At 34.3% G+C, this 22547-nt stretch overlaps 1 protein-coding gene and 1 pseudogene across 1 annotated transcript; both read right to left on the minus strand.

Moving 5' to 3' along the window:
• Nucleotides 1-1349: 1349 nt before the first annotated feature.
• LOC132266871 (cysteine-rich receptor-like protein kinase 44) lies at nt 1350-4633 on the minus strand (annotated as a pseudogene).
• A 4910-nt stretch (nt 4634-9543) lies between these two features.
• On the minus strand, nt 9544-14513 carry LOC132266849 (cysteine-rich receptor-like protein kinase 10). The gene is made up of 7 exons (XM_059767852.1): nt 13516-14513; nt 12305-12439; nt 12072-12193; nt 11745-11955; nt 11179-11416; nt 10811-10961; nt 9544-10676 (listed from the first exon to the last, which is right to left on the minus strand). The coding sequence occupies exons 1-7, from the start codon at nt 14426-14428 to the stop codon at nt 10365-10367; spliced, it is 2082 nt and encodes a 693-aa protein (XP_059623835.1). The 5' UTR covers nt 14429-14513; the 3' UTR covers nt 9544-10364.
• Between the last annotated feature and the right edge of the window lie 8034 nt (nt 14514-22547).

The following is a 22547-nucleotide window of genomic DNA, read 5'->3' on the forward strand; positions in this document are numbered from 1 at the left end:
CATACTTTCCAATGCCATGTCAAATAAATGATTTTTTATTTTTTTTTTAACAATTCACAAATCAACATAAGATTTTCATTTTTCACAAATCAACACACTTCCATGTTGCAAATTCTAGCAAATTAATCATAATAGGCATAGAAATTTAATACTTAGACATGCTTTACAACATAAAATTTTCTAAAATTATATTTCATGCTTTCTAATCACCAAACTAGCACTAAAGGCACAAAGAGCTTGAATTAATCAACAATTTACATGCTTCATCTCATATATATCAAGCAACACATAGTCACAACGTTGACACAACATATATATATATATATATATATATATATATATATATATATATAATAAAGTATGAAATTTCTACAAATCAAGCATGTTAATTCACTACTTAAGAAGAATAGTTCACAAAAGGTGAAGAAAATGTAAATTAGAAACCCCTACCTCACTTAGATGCAAAACCACCCAATTTTGTGTCATAAATTTCGAAATCCAAGGATACTCCAAATTGAAATCAGCTCCAATCTAAATGAAGGCCTCAACTAGCTTATCAAATTTGCCTCAAGTGGCAAATCAAATTCCCAAAGTGGAAGAGAGATCAAGCTTAATTCGATGTGGAAAAGAAAAAGAAAAAAAGAGAACCAGTGAGAGAGAGAGAGCTTAACGTGAGAGAGTGAAGAGAGAAATGAAAATCAGCCCAAAGTGGCCTTAAGGCCACTATTCTTTTTATTGAATGAGTAAAAAAATGCTGCCAAGAAGGTATTAACATTGTGTCTCATTCTGTCTAATTTATAAGATCTTGGAAAGAGTTATTATATATATGAATGTGATACAGTCATTAAATAACAAAAATGGTCTACTGAAAAATAAAGGATTAATGGGTTACGAATAGAAATTTGTGGTTGATTCATGATAAAATTACATGAAGTGGTGATCTTGAAAAGTGTACTTCCACAAATCAACTTATATCATTAAACAAAATGTTGTAATTAAGTCAATGAAGTTGGTCAATTTGCGGCAAGTTTAATAAACCAACGGATCAAACTGAGATATTCAGAATTGATCAACTTTATTAGAAATATAAAGAACATTAAAGTACTACGATAGGTCGAAATTAGTAGTGAGATTTATGGACCTAAGAGGAAGATATATAGAAAAGCCATTACTCATGTGATGAATATGCTATAGTAATGACTCTTCCAGCTTTGAGACAGGATTATCTTTCTGTACTTCATTGTTATCTATGTAATCTCTCTCTCTCTCTCTCTCACCCATAAAAAGGAAATGTCACCAGCCAAAATTTAAATTACATTAGAGGGTTAAAATCACATTTGATCTTGGTAGTCCTCACTGGAATAGCAAAGTTCTCATAAACATGCTTATGGCATATATTTTGGTAGAAAATATTAACAAACAGTGTAAAAGAAATCACACAAACATAAATGCTTCTTGCAATAATATCATCCTCAAACACTATCGAGGATATAAATCCGTAACTGAAGCTTGATCATTAGCTGACAGACTGGTAGATTTACTCTTTGATTGACTGGAATCAGTCACACCTGAATCATATTCTCTCAGCAATGGCATTTCTGGTTGTCGCGACTGTGCATAAAAAATGCAGGCTCTGAAGGTACCGAGAGAGAGAGAGAGAAACTACTAAGCATAAGAACAACTGAAGCCATGGTTGGTCTGTCGGCTTCGTTTTCTTGAACACACAGCAACCCAATGTGGATGCATCTCATTATTTCACCCATTGAACTTGAACCAGCTCTCAAAGTGGAATCTATCAGATTTGAAGCTGTTCCGTCCCTCCAGTTTTTCCAAGCCTGCAATAGTTCAACAATGTGCAAATTTGATATTAAATGTGACCTTTCGTAACTAGTAAAAAAAAAATTCAGCACTCGTAATTCACCACGGATATTCTACTTACATAGCTTAGAAGGTCCTCTACATTCTCCCCATTTCGGAAACAGTTATTCCTCTGACCAGTTATGATTTCCAGAACTAACACACCAAAGCTGAAGACATCTGACTTGATTGAGAAATGCCCATGCATTGCATACTTTGGAGCCATATAACCACTGCAACATTTATTTGCTAGTTAGTGTTGTTAGTAGTTGGAAGACAGTATTCAAACTTTCAAGAAGACATGAAACCATATCTCCTGTGTCTCTAGACATTTAACCAGCTAGTTACTTTTCTTGCATCTTCAAGATTTTGGTAGGGTTTTCTTTTGTTTCTTAGATGATACATAGTATCCACTTGAAAATGAATTAAAAGATTCTCACAGTTACAATTATAAGATTTCAAATGGTTAAATAACACCTACTAGGTCCCAACAATTCTACTTGTGTTGCCTTGAGTTTCATCCATTGCAAACAATCTTGCCATGCCAAAATCTGAAATTTTAGGATTCATCTCCGTATCTAGCAGAACGTTGCTAGTTTTGAGATCACGATGAATAATCCGAAGCCTAGAATCTTCATGAAGAAAAAGGAGTCTCCGAGAAATGCCTCCTATGATCTTGTAACGCCTATCCCAATTCAAATGTGCACGCTTTAAGGGATCTGCATGTTCATCCGAGTATATAAGTGACAGTGAGGTTAGGTTGTGTATTTTCTAGATTTGCTTCCCTGCTTTCCAAATAAACTTTATAGAAGTATGATCTATCGAGCAGAAGCATAGTAATCATACCAAATATGAAATGATCGAGGCTTGAATTGGGCATGAACTCATAGATAAGTAGCCTTTCTGTTCCACTGAGGCAGAAACCAAGGAGCCTAACCAAATTCCTGTGTTGAAGCTTGGCCACTAGCATCACCTCATTCTTAAATTCTTGTTCGCCTTGTCCAGAATCCCTGGACAGCCTCTTCACAGCTATTTCTTATCCATTATTCGAAAGCCTACCCTGAAGATTTATCAGAATAGATGTTAAAAAAATGAAAAATCACACTTGGCCCTCCCAAAAAAAAAAAAAAAAAATTTCAAGTAGTGTAAATTTTTTATTTAACACTCCACCAGTAAAACATTATTCGTATGAATTTTCCATACCTTATAAACAGCACCAAATCCACCTTGTCCAAGCTTGTTACTATCAGCGAAGTTATCTGTTGCAACTCTAACAGTTTCAAAGTCGTATTGCAACGATTCCACACTTCTAATTTCATCCATATCTTCAGAAAAAACAGAAAGTTCACATGTAAGCTAATAAAAGAAATGGAATTAGGCTAAAAAAGAGCATTTAATGAATTTATTTCCCCCTTCAATTGAAGTCATTTCTTCACATTAAATTAGATTTCCTTTTAGTTTTACCTGGTTTCAGAAAGAAATTTTGTCATATAGGTGTGATTAATGTCTTGAAGCTTCTATACTACGGAGTATTTTTCCTAAGAGGTAATTAATGATTTTAACAGCAACAAATTGATCCTAATTTCTACATTAAAGTCAGAATAAACCATTTACCTTCAGCTTCCTCATTTGGCTTCCTCTGCTCCCTCTTTCTCAAATAGATGCAAATGCCAATGATAACTAGCACAAAGATGATAACCGTTGGGACAATGATAATGATGACAGTTCGAGCTGTGTTACTGTCCTTTCCTGCAAAAAATACCAGAAATTTGTTCCGATTAAATCATGTTGGGTGCTGAATTTCAAAATGGTTTATAAGGTCAAAAAATCTAATCATACAAAAAAGTTTCTAGATTTACTAATTTCAAAATGAAACAACCACCATACACTTTCAGAATGATTTCAATGGAGAAAAGGAAAGAAAAGCCAAGAAAAAGTAGTGGGACACGACATGGAGACCTGTTGGAATCAGAGGGGATAAAAAAAACATTTCAAGTAACCAGATAGATCACAAAGAATAGTAGTGATGCAGTACTCTTCTAGACAAAGAATAATAGCCACTAAATACCAAGAAAAACAATATAATTTCTGTTTTGAGGTGAAAAACAATCAAATTGTGTGCTAATTAATGCCATGAATATCCGATCTAGCTGGCTGCAACAACTCTCCCTCCCGTTTTATCATTGCAACATACCGGAATGTCTCCTGCAGCCTCATCTAGGCAATTGATGCATTGCAAGTCAGATAAATCAGGGATGCACTGCACAAGCGCATATACTGTTTGGAAGTCCGGTGCAGTCCTGTTCCCGGTGGCAAACTTGCGAGTAGAGCCACCAGATGCTGCTTGGCCTTTTAGGCTGTCCAACAAGGTTCTCAATGATTGATTGAACTGATCAACATTAGAAACATTGTTTTGGTTCGACATAGAAAAAGCAGGAAGATATTCCATGTTATGGAATATAGAGCGGTTGGAATAACGCAACATACAATTGTCATACCATCCAAATGCCTCCTTTTGGTTAGGACAAAGTTGTGTGAGTTTAGCAGTAGAATCATTGACACAACTACGACAGATAAGGTGCTCAACATCTCCTCTACAAAGTGCAATTGCATTTACTCTGTCAGAGTTTTCGCCATTGGAGGAATTGTAGAAGCCATAGGTGATGTCGGTGTCGGAAGCGAGCGAGGAGAGGAGGCTGTCAAGGTTTGCCTTGTATATGCTATTGCTGGTGTAGTTGCCACTGCCTGAACGGTGTAGTTGCCACTGCCTGAACATACTTGATTTAAGAAATCCGGCTGAGAAATGATGACAACAAGAAGGCTTGTGAGGATGTGAGAAATGAAGAAAAGCTGCCTCCAAGAAGGTGGTATTATTAACATTGTGTGTCTCATTCTGTCTAATTTGTGGTGAGACTTATTATATATATGAATGTGATACAGGTATTCAATAACAAAAATGGTCTGCTGAAAAAAAAAATGATTAATGGGGGTTTTGAATAGAAATTTGTGGTTGCTTCTTGTGATACTTAAATCCTTCGAAAATTAGGAGTATTACACTTCATGCTCTTTTGTCAAATTACATGAGGTCATGAACTTGAAAAGTCTACACCCACAAATCCTTAGACAAAATGTTGCAATTAAATGATCGGAGTTGGTCAATTTGCGGCATATTAAACTGAGATATTCAGAATTGATCAACTTCATTAGAACATTAAAATATCATGGTAGGTCGAAATTAGTGGTGAAATTATGGACCTAAGAGGAAGATATATAGAAGGAAAAAAAAAAGTCATTAATTATATGAATATGCTATAGTAATGATTTAAATTTATTATATTATATTATCATAAACATAAAATAATTGAATCCATGTGTGGAAATTTTTTGACTCCCAATGTCATGCGTACAAGGGTTGATTATAAAATGTGAAAATTGCATTCTCTAATTTATCCAAGTTCTCATACGTGGTGTTTGTAAAAGCATTTGATTGACTATGTGTTTTCGACAACGAATCTACTATTTGGCTAATTCAAAGGTTTACACAAATAAGTTTTGATTAACAATCCATTTGGATGTAAATTTTTTTTTTTTAAATAATATATTTATGAAAAAAAAAAAACAAAAATAACTTATTTATCAATTTTAGATAAGTAATTTTACACGTTTCACCCGATTGATTTGACTTCAATCTCATTTTAGATCTTTGCCGAACACTAAAAAATAAAAATATTTTACCCTTATTTAATAAGTGAAAAATAACTCTCCAAAAAATAATTAATAGGGTAAAATGCAAAAAACTCCTTTGAACTATTGCCAAACAAACTTGTCTCTATGTGATGAATCAAGATCTATGTATGAAAATTCCTTAAAAAGTTTTTAAAACTTGCATGTTTCTCAATAGTAGTATCAGAGCATGATTTGATTCTTTACTAGAGATTATGTTTTTTTATGAAAATTATCACTCATAGATCCAAATTATATTTGCATATGTATATATATATATATATATATATTTTGATGTATGATTTAATATGTTGATATATATTGATACATGATGATGATGTATGTATAATTGTGAATGGATGATGATGTATTTTTGGGACATGGATGAAGCTTATAGGTTTAATATAATTTTATCTTTGGATGAATATAATTAAGGCTTTGATTTTGCCATTAGAAAGTTTAATGATATAATTTAATTATTTTTTATTGTATTTCATATGTATAATTAATTTTAAAGCCATGTAATCTTCATCAATGTGTACTATGAAGCTTCAAGAAGGTCCAAGAGAATTAAATAAGAATTCCGGTGGCCGGAGTATCGCCGACGGTGAGGGTAGCGCCGGAGGAAGGCTACTAGATCCGGTTCGGCGCAATACACTATATTACCGTGCGCTCGGATCAAGGACCATTGGATCAGCCCTCAACTGAAGGGAATAATCCCATGCGGCGCAACACGGTGCACCAAAGGGACAGGCGTGGGAACATGCGCTGGACTTTATTGATTTGCCTTCCAGGTGCGTGGAAGCGCGTGCCTACGTGTGCCACGCACTGCAGCGCCCCTCAGGCACGTGCCAGTGCGTGGAGGCGCGTGCCACGTGCTGCAGCGCCCCCTAGGCGTGTGCCACCGCGTGCAGAGTCCTCCGGACGCGTTCCAAGCGCTATTTTGCTTCTCCAGGCGCGTAGTAGCTCCCTACAGGTGTTAACAAGCCATTGGTGGATGCCTGTATAACAATAATAGTATTTAAATGTTAAAAGTTGATTGCATTTGCCATTTTATTTGCTTTTGCCTGTTATTTAATTATTTATGTGATGCATGGAATAATTAATTGTTGATTATTATTATTCATGTATTAGACCTATGATTTTTATCTAAATGACTTGATTTATATTAATTAAATTATGAAAATTAATTGGATTTGATTACTAATTAATTAGAAGGCACTTTTTGGGAAATGAAAAATTATTTTTGTAAATTATTTTTAAAGTGTGCCTCAAATTAAATAATTAGTGAATCATTTAAAAGTCCAATATTTTCTAAATTTAATTGGATTAAAATCAAGGCATTTTGCATGCATTATACTACCTCCGTCCCAAAAATAGTGTCATGTTTCGGGAACCGTGTTAGTTCAATTTGCGAGAGTCATGGTTCCCTAAAAGTGACACTTTTTATGGGACGGAGGGAGTATCATGGAATGAAAAACCATAATTATGAATGCTTAAAAATTGAGTGGGAGCGGGGATTTTTATACATTACCCATGGCCTTCGTTATTATAACCATTATAATTAGATTTTTAAAAATAAAGCCCCACGCATGATTTGAAGAGTCTTAATATTACAATAATGGTTGTCTTATGAAAATAAAAATATTAAATGTTCATTTCAATTAGATCTTTAAAAATAAGGCCCCACACATGATTTAAAGAGTTCAAATTATAATGACAAGATATTTAATGTTTTATTTTTCGTTGAAGCATTAATAACGTTATATACTCAATCTAAAATCAATGTTGTTAGTTCCCCAACGGAGTGGTCTACACTAGGTGATTTTCGAAAGGCTAAACATAATCGGGAATCATTTCGTATATATATAGCTAAGACATTGTCTTAAGAGATATGGAAATGATGGGATTTTCCCGCCAATAGTAATAATGAACTTCGCCAACCGAATAAGTTATTGGCGTATTGGTTATCCGATTTTTCATGTAGTGGTCAAGGGATCCACATATTATTTTAATGGAAATGCTCGCCTAATAATAAATGATCTCAACAACAGTAATAATGAACTCCTCCATTAGGATAAGTTATTGACGTATTAATTGTGTGATTTATTATGCTACGAAGTTGAGGGACCCGCATTAATTAAAAAATGATTGTTCACCAATAGTGATAATGAACTCCTCTATTGAGACTTATTATACTATGTGGTTAACAAACTCATTTTAATTTTAAATATGCATGATAGTATTAATAATTCACCTTATTTATTGCATGAATGCATTTATATTCAAATTAATTATGTCTAATCCATTTAATCTGCTTGCTAACATATTCAATATTTTTTGACCTCATTTCTATTGACTAAAAAAGGAATTTAGATATTTTATTTACAACGTAAGGGTACAAAATGTATTTACTACTCCTATACTTAATCCTTTTACTTTAAATACTCAATTTGACATTAATGCTTTTAATAAGTGAAATAAGGCAAATGATATGACTTGGTCCAATATTCTAGAGTTTATTTCGAATACGTTACAAAGCTAACATTTGCATTATTTTATTTTCTTCAAGCATCATATTAAATGTCCATGAGATGTTTTGGTGAAATTAGATAGAGTGTATACCTTAGTGCTGTGTCAGACTTGAATACCATTGAGATAGCCTAAGGAACTCTAGTAAAAGATCGTATTTTGAAAATGATTATTTATTATTTAAAAATTAACTGGAGGTCAATAAGGCTGACTTAGGTGGTAAGTTTCAAATTGACATGATTATTGCCTTGTTACCAAACTTGTTTGACTTTTTAGAGTGAATTAAATAAGGAACCAGTTTGAGTTCACACTCGCTAATATTCTTATAGAGTTAGTAACATTTGAAGGGATAATCAAAAGTATAGGCGTTCCTATCAATCTAACCTAGTCTATACCATCTTCTTCTAGGCTCAAGTGGATGGGTAAAGGAAAAGAAGAAGGATGACAATAGATTTAGGCTAGCACAAAGTATGGGGATCCAAAAGATTAAAGAAAATAAGGTAGTGTATATTGAGGGCAAACGAAATTGTTTCTTTTGTTGCCAACTTAGACACTTAAGGAACGAACTGTCTAAGCAACTACGTGGCATAAAAATATATATATTTAATCATTGAGACATGTTATGTGGTTGCATCTATTAATTCATGATGGATAGATTCTGAAGCCACTAAACATATTTGCAATTCGTTGCAAGAATTTCATGAATCCAGAAGTCTTGATGATATGGACATATATTTATCTTTTGACCTGATGCCAAGGTTGTAGCTAAGTCAGTGGGAGTATTACATCTGAAATTAGAGAGTATGGGGATATTAGTATTAAATAACTATCTTTTTGCACAAATGTTAAACGCAATCTTATTCTTGTTTCACTTTTGGTTTATAAAAATTGTACTGTTACTTTTGGTAAAACTGCTTTTATAAAATTGAATAGATATGTGATTGCTTCTGGTGCATTGAAGATGGTTAATATACTATAACCATAAGCTCTTAATATTTGTAAGATGTAAAAACTAATGTTGCATTTTTTGGATTGAATGTTAAGAGAAAAATTTATTATTCCTGACTTATTGTATTTTTTGTGTCTATTATTGGGTTATAATCAGTCAAAATGAGATTTAAAGATTGGTCAAAGAAGGTTTATTACCTAGTGAGGCAGGGGAGACTAAACCAAACTTGTAAATCATGTATTGAAGGACAAATAATCCTAAGGGCTTTAATCAGCCAAATGAAATAGACATAAAGAACAATTGAAGTAGGTACACACTGACATGTGTGGTCTTATGAACATCCAAGCAAGACTACTCATGTTTTTTTTTTTTTCACAAGACGTATATACTTTAACCTATTTTAATCATATATCATACAGAATAGTATGTAAAGGTAATTTAATAAATTTATAGTATATTTGGGTTGGGGTGGGGTGGGGAATTTTGCCATACCTAATTAGAAGGAAATGCAAGTGCTCGAATAGTTAGATTGCTCCGCGTATTCGCTAGTCCATACTTGAGCCTCGCATCCTCTGCACCACACTAACGGCTAACATTCTTGCTATGAAAAAAATAAAAAGAAAAAAAAAATGCTTGATTCTAGCATTATGAAAAAAATAAAAAGAAAAAATGGAATGAATTGATGAACCTAACAGGCTGGATGAATGATGGGAAGCGGTTAGACGCATTCAAGTCAATCCGGCAGCCTTATAGGTGCATTGAAGTCATTTGATGAGGTTTACCAAGTACAAGGCACAACATATAATAAGTAGATGAAAGGAAAAGAAATTATATTGTGATGATATTAAATATGGGCTGAAAATTGGAAAATAAATTAATACTCCGTTATTTCAAACTTACTTTGAAGGGGCTGTTCAATCTAATAAGCTAAATGGACTAGGGTAATTCAACAATTACTATTTTCATGAACCAGCTTGCACTTGGAGCAAAAAGTGTTACAAAAACTGGGAAAGGGTGTTCTGTAGTAAAAAAGTCCTCAAACTCGCTATACCTATTACCAAACGCGGAATTGATTAACGAACCATGATAATATGTTCCATTTAAATTAAACCAAATTTGGGCTTGTATTAGATCATTTATGTAACCTAGTTGCAAACTTGCTGATTATCTTTTGAGCGCATGCTCTTTTTAGTTTAACCTATCAACAATGACCAATGTATCATTCATATTCTGGAAAATTAAGTTCACTCATTTCACACTTTCACAGCATACACACATTTTTAAATTACTTAAACTTCTGACTCTATCTGGGGTAAAGTTCAGTAATGGATGCTTCATTCACAGACCACTCCCTTGACTTGCTTGTAGGTTGCATGCTCAAGTACTCTGCTCTGCTGTGTGCAAAGAATGCAGGCTTTTGAGGCAATGGTAGACTAACAGAAAGGCTGCTGAGCATGAGACTTACAGATGCCATAGACGGCCTCACTTCCATATCTTCTTGAACACACATCAAGCCTATATGGATGCATCGGACAACTTCATTTCTTGAATAAGAGCTCTTCAATGTTGAATCCATCAATTCCAATGGCGTCCCGTTCCTCCATTGTTTCCAAGCCTGCAATTATATGTGAAATGGTGTTTACAGTGTCGTTACTATCATTGTTTTTATTCTTCAACATGGACACGATGGTAGAAATCAATTGCAATGACAAAGGAAAAAGACAATTGCAATGCTCTTTTTGCACTCACATAACTCAGGAGGCCATCCTCATGACCTGATTGAAAGAAATCACTGTTCTTCTTGCCACTTATAGTCTCTAGAACTAAAACGCCAAAACTGAATACATCGGACTTCACAGAAAATTGTCCATGCATTACATATTCTGGAGACATGTAACCACTACAAGCAAGCACCGTCACTTAGTTCTAGAGTAAACAAACCAGCACAAATTAAAAGATAACAAAAGATACTTCTTGAATTACAGAGAGCTAAAGATTCTGGTACCTGTTATTTTATATTAGTACCAGTCATTTTGAATGTGAACCTTTCTCCACATATAGTTGTAAATAGTAATGCACCTTTTAGAAAGAAAAGAATAGGGTAATCAAGAACTTACAATGTCCCAACTATTCTACTTGTGTTTCCTTTAGATTGATCCACACCAAAAATCTTTGCCATGCCAAAATCTGAAATTTTAGGGTTCATATCGCCATCTAACAAAATATTGCTAGCCTTGAGATCACGATGAATTATTCTTAGCCGGGAATCTTCATGAAGATAAAGCATCCCTCTGGCTATACCTCCTATAATATTGTAGCGTCTTGACCAGTCCAATTGTCCTTGTTTTTCAGGATCTACATAATAATAGATACTCAACTTAGATTTGAAGAATCAAATTTAGAATGATTCAATTAAAAGAAAAGGAGGGGGAGGAGGTGTTAATTCCTAAAGGAACAATATTCTATAACTCCCTATATCTTCAATTCTTCTTGGAAGGTTTTAGGTTTGTGTCCTAGAGAATTTATGCAATACACACACAGGATTTGTGCTATGCTGAGGCCATAAGTTAACTTAATATTGTGAAGTCAGTAAATTTTTTCACTCAACCCTGGAAATCACACACCTGTTATTGTATTCAAAAGATAAAGACATAATTCAAAACATATGTTCAAACGGTCTAACCAAACAGAAAGTAGTCGAGGCTTTTGTTGCGAACATATTCGTAGATGAGTATCTTTTCCTCTCTAGCAAGGCAAAATCCCATTAGTCTCGCCAGATTTCTGTGCTGAAGCTTGGCTACAACAATGACCTCATTCTTAAATTCTGTAGCGCCTTGTCCAGAGCTCTTTGATAGTCTCTTCACAGCTACTTCTTTTCCATTAGGGAGAGTACCCTGTAAATATGCTTATGACTCAAAATTCAAGATACCCTTAGCATTTAAACGTTAAGAATATTTGATTTCTTTAAACTGACCATATTTGGAAAACATGAATTCTACTAACTTCTTACCTTGTAGACCTGACCAAACCCGCCTTGACCTATCTTGTTATCAATGGAGAAGTTGTTTGTTGCAGCTTCAATCGTACCCAAATCAAATTGTAAGGAATTTACTGTCGTAATTTCATTCCCAACTACACAACCAAAGAATGGAAGTGCTGAATTTCGTAATTACATCTCAACAGAAGCACAAATGTAAGGGTACTATTATTTGATTCAGGAAGTAAACTAGTTAGGGTACTTACCATTTTCTTCTTCTATAGTATAATACCGTTTCCTTGCTCTTCTAACTAGGAAGCAGCAGCCTACGGAGAGAAGTACCACTGACACAACTGACACAACAATGGCAATAATTGTTTGTGACGAAATCTTCCCTTTCCCTGCATCAACAAATAAATGCTCTCATCGATATACTAGAAAAACAACATATTTCTCAAAACACCAAGCCAAAATTCATTCAGTGACCAGATGAGCACTTCCCCGCGGGCTCAAATCCTCTGCTGTAGATTTTCATGCTGTCCCCTGCTATAAGTTTTTATGTGGTTTTTGTTTGGCCACGTCATTTACCACTATTCGACAATTGAGACCGTGTTTGGCAATTTCACCACCATTTATAAATAACATTTCACCACCATGTATAAGTAACATCACATGATCTAAAAAGTAACATCACATGAGTTTAAAAGTAACATTATCATTTATGTGCATACCTTAATTTAAGAATGAAGATACTTATAAATGATGGTGAAACATTTCACCACCATTTATAAGTAACATCACATGATCTAAAATGTAACATCACATGAGTCTAAAAGTAACATCACCATTTATGTGCATACCTTAATTTAATGGTAAAGATACTTATAAATGGTGGTGAAATGTTACTTATAAATGGTGGTGAATTCAGTTACGCTTGTATGTGACATTACTTAGGAAATGGTGGTGATGTTACTTTTTTAGACTATGTGATATTACTTTTAGACTTCTGTGATGTTACTTATAAATGGTGGTGAAATATTAGTGGTGCAATTGCTAAACACAGTGTTAGTGTCCATTAAGTGGAGTAAAACGTGGCCAAACCAAGGCCACTTATTGCTCAATGTAGGAAACTGCATGGGAAGTGCACTGTAGAGGATTTGCGCCCCAGTTCCCGCATAGTTTGTTGAATTCTACTGAAATCGTACAGTCGCAGAATTAAAAGATTTTGGACATGTCTAAAAAAATAAAATAAAAAAATCCAGTTGTTTTAATTGGATTGAACAACCAGTTCGAATCTCATCTTTATTTACATCCTTAGAAGTTAATTACAGTCCAAAAAAATTGATCCTAATTAACTGGCTTAAACTATCAAAATCAGCTTAGTTTGTATATACATTAATATACAAAATGAACTCGCGATTAGATGGTCTACAAACAAACACTAATTAATTGGAGATTGTTCAATTTTAAATGTTACCTTTAGGACTTGTTAAAGGAGTTGGAGCAGGTGGAGGAGGAGAAATTGGTGTAGGCAGTGGAGCGGGGGCTATGGAACTGTTGTAAAACGGTTTCACCTCGAACCTTATATTACAACTGGGAAGAAAAACCCTCCCCCCTTGCTTTCCAACACAACATCTTTGAAAATAAGTTATAGCATGTCGAAGGCATCCATTACAATCACTTCCGGATATATCTGGTGTGCACTGCGCTAGGCTATATATCTTCCAATAAGCTGAGAAGTCAACTTTTTGAGTTGCAAACCTCGTAACAATTCCAGACTCGTCATTTGAAGCACGAGTCGCCAAATCATCCACAGTTTCTCCCACCAATTGATCAAAGCGATCTTGTTCTGTGATATTATTTACAGTCCCCCACAAGTCCGTATAAAAGTACGCATCGGGCGCTTGCTCCATGGTGGAGAAAAAAGACTTGTTGGCATAACGTAACATGCACTCATGGTACCAAATAATTGCCTTTTTCTGGTTGGGGCAATATTGCTGGATTTCTTTCACTGCATGAGCCACACAATCTTGACAGCCCTTAGCACCGGCGATATCGCCACGACAGAGAAAGACGCCATAAGCCACATCGGGGGCATCAAGACCAGCTGTTGTGTTATAAAATCCGGTTATGCTGTTAGCATTGGAAGAAAGAGAAGAGAGTAGGAGAATGAGATTAGATTGAAAAGTGCTATTAGGAGTGTATGTAGTTTCATTAATACATCTATGGGCGTTGTAGTATGGGACAGCTTCAGTAATACTATTGGGAATAAACAACCAAAGAATGGAAACAATCACAAAGGAGTGAGAGAAACTGTATGTGTAAGAAAACATCATAATTAAGCACAATGACAAAAAGAAATATGAAGTTGTAATTAAAGAGGAAACCATATTGCCGTGCTTTTATAGCTACAGGCCCTATTAAAATTAGATGCAGGTGAGAAAGCAGAGAGATTGATAGGGACATGAGTGAATGAGAACCACGGATTCTGTGATTAGGTAATTGTTGAAATCTAAAAGTCGAAGATGGAGAAAAAAAGCATATTACGGTCTCTTTACGTTGTTCTCTTTGAACGGAAAAGTTTTTCCAGACTGATGCAGGGGTTTATATGACATCCACATATAGGCTGAGGATATACTTTTCTGATTAGTTTCTTGGTCTTCGACTGTGTGAATGTAAGTAGCTGTATTTGAGCAACAATACGAAAAAACTCAATTTCCATGGTAGTCATTTTATAAGGAAGACTAATAACATTAATGGGAACAGGACTGAAAAGGTGTTGATAACTTCGAAAGTTCCTTTCATAGAGAAAAAGTCTTACTTGCTTGACCAATTAGGTATTCAAAACGAAGCCCCAAAACACGCATACATGGCGCCTAGTCTATTTGTATTTTCTGGCCTTCCAAAATAAAAGGTCATTGTTCAAGTTATCATGTGCAAGTGGGTGCTTATGTGTGATTCTTGGTAGAACAAAAAACACACAAAAATGTCAAACTTCAGGGAATCAACTGTATTTTACCTTATTAGACATGAATGGAGGGATAATTACACTGACCTCCCCAATAGATATGCCAAATTACAAAAGCCTCTCTTAAATTTTGAAAAATTTCACTCGCCTCCCCATCTGGTTAACACCTTTGTAACAAAATGACCCGTTCGTAAAGGATATCTATCACTTATCAAATAGGTATTGGGTACCTTGGACGCACCATGCATCCAGCTCATTTGAGTAATATGTGTTATGCACATGTAAGTGCATGTTATGAATACGAGGGTGGCTAACCACAGTTGTCCAATAACTTTAAAAAGTAAAGATATTTTTTGGTAATTTTAATTTTTGATAATTTTTTATGGGTCCTGTCAAAAGAAAAAATTTATTCTATAAAAATAACCTTTATTTTTTATTTTTATTTTTGGTCTTATCAAAAGACATAATTTATTCAACAGAGACACACACACACACACACATATATATATATATATCATCTTTCTTTTATACTTATTATTATTATTATTTTGTTGGGATATTGACAACAGGGATAATTTATTTAATAAAATATATTTTTTTGAAGTTTTTTTTTCATCATGTCAAAAGGAATAATTTTTTAAATGGTTACTTTTTATTTTTTATCCTGCCAAAAGTCACAATTTATTCAACATAACAAATTTTTTTTTTTTAGTCCCTTAAAAAATAATTATTCAACTTTTATTTTATTTTATTTGTATTGTCAAAATATACTTAAAATATTAAAGATTAGAAATAAGGAGAGAAAATATGAAAGGACATTTGTGTCATTTAAAAAGTAATAATTATTTACTTGTAAAGATAAAATTAAAATTGTTATAAAATTATAGTGAGTGCGAATATATAGTCTCCCATTTTATATTCTCATAATCATAAAATATCGGAACCCATACGGCCATACTTGTGGAAAAAGTTTGCCTTACAACAATGCTTTTAAAAGTGGTAGAAGTTGATCATAAAGCAATCATTTGGCCTTTCGGTTTCGACATCTGAATCTACCTTTCCGGTAATTCAGAGTTTCACACTGCATTTGGATCAAGTAATTAACTAGTCAAAATGGCCCGACTAGGAAACAAAAGAGGACTTTCCTATAAATCACTAATATGAGAAGGAAGATTTGACTGGATCATAAGACGGCCAAAAAAAAAAAAAGAGAGAATATGAGAATTTTCTTGCAGGTCTGGCAATCAAGCAAGTTAATAGGTCTTATTTCTGGAGAATTTTCTTGCAGGTCTGGCAATCAAGCAAGTTAATAGGTCTTATTTCCGAAGAATTTTCTTGCAGGTCTGGCAATCAAGCAAGTTAATAGGTCTTATTTCTGAAGAATTTTCTTGCAGGTCTGGCAATCAAGCGAGTTGATAGGTCAAAGGTGGAAAATTATCCCAAAATATTCTCTCTTTTTTGGCCGTCTTATGATCCAGTCAAATCTTTCTTCTATATATATATATTTCTGGATATTTGATTGAGTCAAAATGGGGGCAAACTAACAATAACAATAACATAACCAAAAATTTTGAACTAAAACGAAAATTACAAAAATTAGAGTATTAGTTGGCTATTTAATACATTATATATTATATTTCTAAAAAAAAAAAAGTTTTGAAAGCGCAGAATAAGGATTTTTTTTTTTTTTTTTTTTTTTTTTTTTTTTTTTTTTTAAGGTTAGTGAAAGAGGAAAGTGGTTTAAGTTTTAAAAAAACACACATGTATTATATAGTGCGTACACATCCCTGTAACAATAGGAAAGAGGAAAGAGGAAAGAGGTTAGAGTCCAAAAAGAAACAGCCATGTACCATATAAATCCCTGTAACAACAAAATGTGTATATAATTAATAGAGTAATGCTAGTTCTCCCTACTTAAAAAAAAATGATTTTGATGTGTATGTTATTTTATATGGACTATTTTAAAATCTAAATATATCAATACAGCTGTTTACAAAAGTTGAAATATTCTTTTTTTCTTTATACCCAAATAAAGCAATAATGCCCATCCTTTTGTGTATGCCGTGAAACTGCAATCATCATCGGAGACGTGGTAGAAATCATGAATATTTATCGTCGGCGTGATCTGTAATACCCCTAATTTTAAAAGGATAATCTCGGAATTTAATTTATTATTTTATTACATTTTTAATTGATTAAAAGATTTATTTGATTACGTGGCTGTTTGTTTATGTGTTTTAATGAAAATATTTGTTTAAATTAATTTATGTGCTTAAATGTTATTTTAATTAATTAATGGTATAAATTGATTTGTTTAAATGTTAAGTGATGATGTGTATTTATTTGTTTACATACTATGTGTTTATTTGTATTTAAATTGTTTGTTTTATTTGTATTTTATTTTAAAAGGAGTTAGATATGAATAATAGTAATGGAGCAACCATTTGGATCCCATGAACTACTTAAATAGGAGGTTTAATGGGTATGGATATTTACCCATATATAGTTGTATTTATATACTTATATATATATATATATATATATATATGGATAGTTTTAATAATTACTATTGTTATTATTATTTTTATGTAAAGTTAGAATTATATGTATTATTATTATTATTTTTGTGGAAAGTTAGAATTATATGTATTATAATTAAATGTATTATATACATATGTGTAACAGATTTGCTATATTTATATTTATATTTTCTATTTTTCTTTTCCTTTATTTTAATTAAGGAAAGTTGGATTGGGAATAAGATTTTATATTTTTCTATTTTCCTTTTCCTTTATTTTAATTAAGGAAAGTTGGATTGGAAATATGATTTTATATTTTATAAGTTGGAATGGTAATATGATTTTATAGTTATCTATATATATATATATATATATATATATATATATATATATATATATAAGTATTAGGAGCATGTAAAAAGGATACAAAACTTTATTCACGTACAACATATTGAGTTTTAGAGTGAGAAGGAAGAAGGTTTTGGCAAAGAAGATAACTAAAACAAGGAAGAATGATGCTTAGGTTTTAAAGCAAGTTGTTTTCTAACTCTTCTCCTTTGATTCATGTCTATACATGTCTAGATTAATTCCAGGTTTTTAAAATTTAATTAATAAACATAATTACATGTACAAATCAGATTTATAAAGTATGATTATATGTTAATGGGTTTGTGTAATTTTTGCATGATTTAATGAATTGATGCATGAATTGTGTTCTACAATGTTGAGATCATGTTTATATTAAAGAGAATAAAGTTGTATTGAAAGGGTAAAAAACACGCTTGTATTATCACTGCTTTGTGAATATATACAGAGTTACAATGAGACTATCTATAGAAAGTTTACAATAAATTTGAATTTGAAAAATATACTAAATTATAGGAGTGATAAAAGGCTTAATCAATTCTACACAAATGTTTCACGTGACCCTAAGATCATGGAGGAAATAAGGAATGTGTTGGAATGATTTTTGCTTGATTGAAGGAAGACCCATTATCATCTATACGCTCCCGCAAGATGGTGCTTCCATTAGAAATACCAATCTTGGATAGTAAGAGTGAAAATCGTTGCCTTGAAAGAGGCTTTGTAAGAGCATCAACAAGTTGTTCAGTTGTGGAAAAATGAGAAACTTAAAGCAATCCTTTTGAGACTTTGTCACGTACAAAATGATAGTCAACAATATGTTTCATGCGTGAGTGAAAAACTAGATTAGCACAAATATATGTTGCACTAACATTATCACAGAAGATAACAGGAGGTTTTGTGAGTGAGATTCCAAGCTCACTAAGAAGAGACTGAACCCAATATAATTCTGCTGTAGTGGTAGCAACAACCCAATATTCAGCTTCAGTAGAAGATCAAGCAACTGATCTTTGCTTCCTTGAACTCCATGAAATTAGATTACCACCAAGGTAAACAATGTAGGCAGTTGTGGAGGTACGGTCATCACGATTTCCAGCCCAGTCAGCATCAGAATAAGCATGCAAAAAAGGAGTAACATGACGTTTGAGAAAAAGACCATGATGAATAGTTCCTTTGAGGTAACGAAGAAGCCTTTTAGCAGCAGTGCAATGTATCTGAGAGGGCTTATGTATGAATTATAAAAGTTTGTTGACAGCATAGGCGATGTCTGGTTTTGTAATGGATAGATTCTATAGAGCACCAATGACACTACGAAATTCAGTTAGATTAGCAGGTGAAGATCCATCCTAAAGTACAAGAGAGCCCGTAGTAGATAAAGGTGTGCTGACCTCTTTTACACCAAACATGTGATTGCGGTCCAAGAGGTCTCGAATGTATTTATGTTGGGTGAGAAATAAACCAGTGGAAATAGGAATGACCTCAACCCCAAGAAAGTAGTGTAAAGCCCCCAAATCTTTGACAGAAAATCGGGTAGAAAGAGCATGAATAAATTGAGTAATAAATGAGACATTATTGCTCGTCATAATGAGATCATCTACAATAACTAGAAAATAAACAAGAATATGATTGTGTGAATACACAAAAAGAGATGTGCCTGATTTAGAGTTAGAGAAACCATAGGAGAGAAGAAAGGAGCTCAATTCATTGTACCATGCACGAGGCGCTTGCTTGAGGCCATAAAGAGCCTTGCGAAGTCGACACATATGAGACGGGAAAGTAGGATCACGGAAACTTGGGGGTTGCAACATGTATACCTCTTCAGAAAAAGTACCATGGAGGAAGGCATTATTGACATTATTGACATCAAGTTGTTAAATAGGCCAACCACGAGCAAGAGCAAGGCGAAGAACAATTCTGATAGTAGTAGGTTTAACAACTGGACTAAACGTCTCCTTATAATCAATATCAGGGCGTTGATGAAAACCTTTGGCAACTAGACGGACTTTGTAGCAATCAATGCTACCATCGGAATGTCTCTTAATATGAAAGACCCATTTGCACCTAACAACATTCTGATTTGGGTGAGGAGGAACAAGGTTCCAGGTTCCATTTTGAACCAATGCATTAAACTCATCAGACATGGCAAAATGCCATTTTGGATCAAGTAATGCTTGAGAGACATAAGTGGGTTCAAGTGGTTCCGGAAGATGGTGTTTGGAAGTGGCATGAATTTGCTTCAGTTTAAAAATCTGACTTTGGGAACGGGTGACCATTTGGTGAGTACGGGTCAGTTGTGGTTTAGGGGAAGAAGGATGAAGGGATGTTTCTTGATATGTGGGAGGTGAACTAGACAAGGGGGAGGATGATGAGGAGGGATATGAGCTTGGGGAAGAAGCGTAAGGTACATCATTATAAGGTATGGGTGGCGGAGATGCAAGTTCCATAGTAGGATTCCTGGGAGAAGACAACCCAGGTGAATCATTGTGTGAGGAGCTATGAGAGACTGGCACTGGAAAAAGTGTGGGACTGTTGGGTGCAAGAGAAATAGAACTAGGAGACCACATAGAGATAGTGGAAGAAGTGATACGGGGAAGGGAGTGGTCACGGGAGGCAAAAGGAAAGGTTGTTTCATCAAATGAAACATGACGTGAAATAAAAACACGATGAGTAAAAATATCATAACATTTATAAGCACTTTGAGACAGTAAGTAACCTAGGAAGATGCAAGGTCGAGAGCGTGGTTCAAGTTTGTGTTTAGTGTACGGTCCCAACCAAGGATAACATAGACACCCAAAAATGCGTAATTTGTGATAATTAGGTGAGTCACCAAATAATGCTTCAAATGGTAATTTGAGGTGAAGAAGTGGAATGGGAAGACGATTGATGAGGTAAGTGGCGGCTTGGAAAGCATGGGACCAAAAAGAGAGGGGTAAGGAAGCTTGGTGTAGTAGAGTTAAGCCAGTTCAACAATATATTTGTGTCGACGTTCAACCGAACCATTATGTTGAGGTGTATGGGGTAGTGTGGTTAAATGAGTAATGTCATGTGAGGCAAAAAATGGTTTTAATTTTTGGTACTCACCCCCGTCATCAGAATAGATAGAGACAATGGAAGTGTGAAAAAAAATTTCAACAACCGCTTTGAACTTGGAAAATACATTGAAAACATCAAACTTGTGATGAAGAGGATAAAACCATACATACTTTGTAAAATGATCCACAAAAATGATATAAAATCTTAATCCTTCCATTGAAGTTACTGGAGTAAGGTCCCAAACATCAGTGTAAATTAGATCAAGAGGACCGCGACTATGGAGGGAGGCCATACCAAATGGGAGCTTATGGCTCTTATTACATTGACAAGAATTACAAACTGAGGAAGCATGAAATGAAAAAAACAGTGGTAATGAATGAGACTTGACAATATGTTGAAGAATTCGAGAGGAGGGGTAACCAAGACGTTTGTGCCAGTAAAACATAGGAGCCTTTACACCAACCATGGCTATCGGTTTTGTTGTAGAAGCTTGCATAGACTCCAACCACTCATGCACATCATCCTTATTCACGCCTCGAATGAGTGTCGCCCTAGTGCGCAGATCCTTCACAAGAAAATTAGATGGAAAAAATTCAATGGAAGTTTGGTTAGTTTTACAAAATTTGGAGACTGAAATTAATTTTTTTTTTTTCATAGAAGGAACACAAAGAACATTAGATAAATAGAAGGGCATAGGTGGAGAAGAAAGTTAAGTTGAACCGGCATGAGTTATGTTCATACTCAGAGTGGAGGGAGAGGTTACGTAAATCAGTGGTCACATGGTGTGAGGCACCAAAGTTAAGAAGCCAATTTTGATTGATTGGTTGTGAGGCTGAGACGCAATTCGCAATGGGTTCTTGAAAATGAGTGGATTGTGCACGACGACACTGTTTGGCTACATGACCATGTTGGTCACACAATTAACAAACAACTTTAGAACCTTGGCTGCCTTGGTTTTGCTTTCCATTTTGCCGACGATGTGGGTTGGAGTTTGGTCGTTGATTGAAGTTAGGCCCTTAATTAAAGTGACCTCAAAATTGGTGGCCAGAATTTTTGCCATTTCTGTTGTAGGTGTTTCCATTCTTTGAATGAGAGTTATTGCTACTAGAATGGTGAGTGTAATTCGCCGTTATGGGAGACGGATCTCTATGAGTTTCTTTTCTTTTGAGAAAATCCTCATATTCCACCAGTTTATCATGGAGCTCCTCAAACGTGATAGGATTTTCACGTGCTCGTACAGCTGCTGCAATTTCCTTGAACTCAAGTCCAAGGCCATTGAGAAAATGAATAATGATATCATATTCAGCTAAGGGAGCATCAATGAGAGCTAGCTCATCAGATATCCCTCTGATGATCTGTAGATACTCAGCCACTAGCCTAGAGCCTCGAAGAGTAAGGGTGAGTCATTTCTTAAGGTGCATCACCCTTGATCGTGACCTGTTGGCATAGAGCTTGGTAAGTTTTTCCCAAGCTTCATGAGAGGTCTTTGAGGATGCAATAAATGACATGACAGTTTCGGACATTAAGGCGATGATAGCATGTAACAACAGCTTATCTTATCGATTCTAATGGATATAATCTGGGTTTTGTGAGGATTTTCCATCCTTCACAAGGGTTTTTGGTGGA

Source organism: Cornus florida, unplaced genomic scaffold (genome assembly GCF_030987335.1).
Source record: "Cornus florida cultivar Cherokee Brave unplaced genomic scaffold, ASM3098733v1 CherokeeBrave_3.0.0_Hap2_Chr01, whole genome shotgun sequence".
Classification (NCBI taxonomy): domain Eukaryota; kingdom Viridiplantae; phylum Streptophyta; class Magnoliopsida; order Cornales; family Cornaceae; genus Cornus; species Cornus florida.

Bases quoted from the DNA above. Each gene is read 5' to 3' on its own strand.
- LOC132266849 (XM_059767852.1), bottom strand. From the start codon at position 14,428: ATGGTTTCCTCTTTAATTACAACTTCATATTTCTTTTTGTCATTGTGC. The intron at 11,956-12,071 runs GTAAGAAGTTAG...GCATATTTACAG, and splicing joins GGTTTGGTCAGGTCTACAAG to GGTACTCTCCCTAATGGAAA. The intron at 10,962-11,178 runs GTAAGTTCTTGA...GCTTGCTTGTAG, and splicing joins AGTAGAATAGTTGGGACATT to TGGTTACATGTCTCCAGAAT.